Here is a 4,984-nt window from a genome sequence, read left to right as displayed (position 1 = left end):
CCCCCTTCCCCCCCCCCCCCCAAAAAAAAAGTGAGCTGGGAGTTGAAGTGCCTGGAGAGCCCTGGGGCTGAGGAGCCTCGCCAGGACCAGTTCTGGGAGAGACTGGTTAGGATCTTTGCTTCCTGGGGAATTGAGGGCTGCTCTGGGACCTGAAGATCTGCGTCTGGGCTGGCTGTCCTTGGGAGGTGCCATTCTGTCAGGTCATCTAGTACAGCACAGCTCCAGAATCAACCTGTCTCTGGCTCCCACAGGGACCTGGAAACAATGGCCGAGGAGGCATCCAGCCCCATGGGAGCCATCCTGGCACAGGGGTGTGGCCAGTGACCTGGGAGGCAAGAGGGCAGCTCCTGGACCACCCCAGCTGGCAATAAGCTCCTAACAGGGCTTACTCTGCTGAGAAACCAGTAGCAAGACGGTGTAGCTATGACCCGTGTGGGTGGGGGGTGGGGGGTGGGGACAGCAGCTGCCCACCCCCAGCTGCCTAAGCATGAAATACAACCACTTTTCTAAATAGCCAAGACAGCAGAAGACAGGTTTCAAAACTGGCAACAGGTCAGAAAAGGGGGACTTTCTGGGATTAACCCTTCTGTGTGCTGTCATCTGCTCCTGCCCTGTCCAGGGAAGGTGGGGCAGGGGGCATGGGTCTGGAGTTTCTGGGTGCCTTTCTGGGTGGTGCTAGAGGAGGCAGTGCCACAGTGAGGTCACTACTGAGACACGGAGGTGTTGGGTGGTGCTGTGCTGGTCGGACCTGGCTGCTGAGTGCACTGCCCCCAGCCACCCCCCAGCAGCTCTTTGGCACCTCAGCGCAGCATGAGGGGCCTCTCAGTCTCCTTTGGTCCATCCCACTCAGCCTATTCAACCCTTGGGACTCTGGCCCTGTCTTGTCCTGAAGGATGCTCTGGGGGAAGCTGTGAAGTGCCAGTTGGCTTGGAGCCTCTCCTTGGCCTCCTGCCTCGGCCACACATACCACGGCCACCTGGCTTCCCAGGGCCACGCCTCCACCAGGCTGACCTGCAGCTGGCACCGTTCATTCCCTGGGTCTTGGAATCAGGTCATTCCAGTTATTCTATGCAGTGTCTCTTGTAAGGTTCCTGATCCTCTGTGAGGTTTCTGTTTTGCACGGTTGGGATGCATTCCTGCGGGATGCCTGGGCTGTGCCCACGTGTGTGCGCAGGGCCCTGGGTGGACATTAGAGGGCGTGCTCACCGCAAGCCCTGGATACCCGAGCCTGCCTGAGGCCCCACCTGCCCCAACGTCTGGCAGAGCCAAGAAGCAGGGTCCATCTGCAGAGTTCTAAATCTAGAAGACCCTGACCCCTGGCCCACAGTGCGACCTCCACCTCACGATTCCCTCTGCAAGAACCAGCACCACAGGCCAGCACAACTCCCTGCACGGTTCTAGATTTGCACTGCCCAACAGTAGCCATGAGCCAGGCCACATGGAGGGCTGGTGTGACATAGAAAGGGAGTTTTATGTTCATTTGCCATTAAATAGGTGCAGGATGAGCGGCTGGCCAGTTAGCTCAGTTGCTTAGGGAATGGTATCCTAACATCAAGGTCAAGGGTTCAGATCCCACACTGGCCAGCAGCCAAAAAAATAGCTGCAGAACAGCAGCCACTGTGTGGCAGGGCTGGGAGAGCATGGCCCCACCCCCACGACCCCAGGGGTCTCTGTTCTCCATCGCCACCCCTTCCCCCCAACAGGGTCCCGGAACTTCCCTTGGGCTGAGAAAGCCCAGGAGGCAACAGAACCGTGACAACCTACTGCCCCTCCCAGACACGTGCCAACACACAACACAGACCCCCGGCTCCTTCAGGGGCGTTTATTTCCCGGTCAGGAGAGGAGAAGCAGGGACAGGCTCCTCTGCCTGTTCTGAGGCCTGAGCCTGGCAGACTACATGGGAGACCGGGGACAGGGAGGGGGAGGCACAGGAGACGGCTCCGGACTCTGTGCGCACTTGGTCCCACGGTTTGTCCTGGCTGGGGCCGGGGAGGGGCCTGCCTGGGGATGGTGGCACCAAGAGCCTGGGGGCAGAGGTGCAGGCCAGCCAGCCCAGAGGACGGCACATGTGGAGGCAATAAATACAGACAGGCCAGGCACGTGACTGGCCGGCAGGGCCCAGGCAGGACGAGTAAGGCTCGGCCGCTGGCTTTGTTCGATGAGGGCCCTTGGGGGGTGGGGGTGGATCAGTGCTGCCCATGGGGACAGAGAAGGCAGAGGGCAAGGACACCCGGCCTCCCAGATGGGACTGGAGGCAACTTGAGTTTTGGCAATTTGGCTCTCCCCACAGGAAGCTGGCCGTCTGCTGGAGCCATCCCCACAGCCCTAGCCGGGGGGAGGGGGAGGGTTGACCAGGCCCTGGCAAGCTGGGGAGCAGCAGCACACCCCACACCTCCCTGGGTCACCGGGACTGTGGACGGGGCAGGGACGGGGAGACCACATGCTCATGCAGACACGGGGAGTTAGAGGTTAGCGAGGCCCCCACAGCACGTTCCACATGTTAAGGCATCATGGTTAGATGGCCACTGACAGCAACAGATGAACAGGCTGGGGAGCAGCAGGGGCTCAGGAGGACCTGAGCCCCGTGAGACCCTGCAGGACACTGTGCTCCCTTCTAAAGGCCAGGGCCTCGGGCATGACAGGGGAGAGAACCTGGGGGACGCAGAAAGGACAGTGGAGGCTGGGGGCCAGCACCTCCCTCCCCCACAGCACGGGCAGAAGCAGCAACAAGACACAAGACCACCGCAGAGGCTGGGGGCCTGCGGGCACAGGAGGGCCGCACAGGGCCGAGGCAGACCAGGGAGGGAGTGGCGGCGGGGGCACAGGCCCCGTCAGCACTTATGGGGTATGGGGTGGGGGTGGGGGTGGGCACGTCCATCCGTCCGCCCGCTGGCCGTCACCCTGCCTGCCTCGCGGCCCGCGACTCAGTCCTTCCACTCCTTCCTGATGGTGAGACTCCACTCCCAGGACAGGTGGTCAGTCTTGTCATCGTCTGTGAAGCGCGACTTGATGTTGTAGCTGCCCCGCGCCAGCATGCCCTTGGGCGCCTCCTCCACAGGAGTCAGAAACTCGTACTCCTCTGCCCGCGGCCCGTAGCTCCCCACCATGTAGTCAGTCTTGTCAACTGCGGGCAGCACAGAAAGGGGCAGTCACCAGGCACCCAGGGAGAGCAAAGGCCCTGGCTACCGCCCGCCCGCCCGCCCCTCAGGACCCCTCACGCACTCTTCACGCCTTTCCTGTACGTGTGCTGGATGTACTTCATGCCCGACACGATCTCTCGGTTCACCTGCAAGGACCCGAAGCAAGTCAGGTGGGTGCCCCAGCCACACTCCCACCCAGTGCCTCTGGGAGCCTCTGCCTTACCCGGAAAGAGATTTTTATCCGGTATTCCACACCCTCCTTCAGCACAAAGGACTGCTTCTTGAAACTCTCCAGATCACCTGTGTGCAGGAGGACACTCAGCAAGAGCTGCTCAGGCTGCGCGGCGCCCCCAGCCCCAGCCGCAGGAAACCAGAGCCTCCCAAGACCACTTGGCGGCACTTCCCGTACTCCCCACCAGAGGGCGTCGGGGCTCCAGGAAATTATTTTCAGGGGGAGCAACAGGGAGGTGGTGAGCCCCACCCAGGGACCTTGGGTGCCCCTCACCTGTCAGGTCCAGCTCCAGGGGACCTGGGGCAGTGCTGCACACCAGGGTCAGGCGTGTCACGATGACGTTGGGGACGTTGGGATCTGGGGAGTGACACTAGATTAGAGCCCCACCCCCTGGGTCTTCCCCACAGGCAGCTGGAGAGGAGCCAGGGAAGCAGAAACCCAGCAGAGTGACAGGTGTCCCTTCAAGAGAGCTGCCACCCGCAGCGCACTCACCTGCAGAGACGGCCACACGGCCCAGCAGGGCCTCCTTGTACTTGCGCAGACTCTCGTCATCCTTGTCCAGCTCCTGGATCTCCTGGATACTCTTCTGCGCCGGAGGCTTGTAGTTGACCGAGTGCTCATCCTCCTCGTTCTCAGCTGCAATCTGCGCCAGCTGCTCAGCTGTAGGCTCCTGCTCAGCCATGCTCACCTCTAGCCTGGACCTGGACACCTGTGGGTGGGGCAGGGCTGTGGCAGCCTGCAGGGACCCACAGCCATTTCCACAGACAGCACTCCAGGCCACTAGCGAACCCTAAAATCCGGGCCCCAAGGGCAGATGCGCTCTCTGAGCAGGAGGGTGGGCTACAGCCAGAGCTTCGAGAAGGGCCCAGGGGACAGGCTCCTGAGACTGAGGGTCCACACTCATCTCCTCCCCCTGCCCACCTCAGGGGGACTCTCTGGGGTAGTTTGGGGCGCCACCCCGGTACTAAATGGGAACTGCAGCCTGTTCCTCAAGGAGACAGGGGATTCCCCCCTACTTCCCCTGATGAGGCAGATTCCTGGGATGGATGTTCAGGAGGGTGAGCTGGCCCCAGAAGCTGCTGGCAGGACCCACGCTAAATCATCTCCAGGACCCTGCTGCTCCTTCTGAGCTGCCCAAGCGCGTGCCTCAAGGGACCCCTTACTGAGTCACGGAGCTGGGTATTCCCGAAGAGGGATGCTCCCTCGGCCTGTCCTAGCCACGTGCAGGACACAGGTCTGTTAACAGCCATCCTACAAACGCAGGATTCTCCTAAACTCAGCCTGCATCCCACAGGAGTAAAAACAGGGTACGGGGTGCCTGTGTCTGCAGGTTCTCTCCAATTGTGATGATCTGTGACCCAGAACTTGGGAGCTGCTGCAGCCTCTCAGTATTCTCAGGTCCCTCTCTCTGGACCCTGGCCCAGGAGCGCCTGGGGCAGCGCGGGCCCAGCAGGAACCCGAGCCCCAGATCGCTAAGGATCCCCACCACGCTCGCCGAGGGGCATCTAAAAACCTACTCAGACCCCTCCGGGCGGGGTGGGAGGGGGCCAGGGCGCAGCCCACCCGGGAAAGACGACCAGCGCCTTGCTGCGCGGGCCCAGCACGGAGAGGG

The 4,984-nt window shown here is 61.9% G+C and overlaps 1 protein-coding gene across 1 annotated transcript; it reads right to left on the bottom strand.

Annotated features, from left to right (window-relative positions):
* Positions 1-1,806: 1,806 nt before the first annotated feature.
* On the bottom strand, positions 1,807-4,237 carry ARHGDIA (Rho GDP dissociation inhibitor (GDI) alpha). The gene is made up of 5 exons (XM_008576298.1): positions 3,865-4,237; positions 3,646-3,729; positions 3,364-3,440; positions 3,223-3,286; positions 1,807-3,124 (listed from the first exon to the last, which is right to left on the bottom strand). Exons 1-5 carry the CDS (start codon positions 4,052-4,054, stop codon positions 2,925-2,927), a joined length of 615 nt encoding a protein of 204 aa, XP_008574520.1. The 5' UTR covers positions 4,055-4,237; the 3' UTR covers positions 1,807-2,924.
* Positions 4,238-4,984: the final 747 nt, after the last annotated feature.

The sequence above is a fragment of the Galeopterus variegatus genome, unplaced genomic scaffold (assembly GCF_000696425.1).
Source record: "Galeopterus variegatus unplaced genomic scaffold, G_variegatus-3.0.2 Scaffold1322, whole genome shotgun sequence".
Classification (NCBI taxonomy): domain Eukaryota; kingdom Metazoa; phylum Chordata; class Mammalia; order Dermoptera; family Cynocephalidae; genus Galeopterus; species Galeopterus variegatus.
This window is presented reverse-complemented; position numbering and strand designations above follow the sequence as displayed.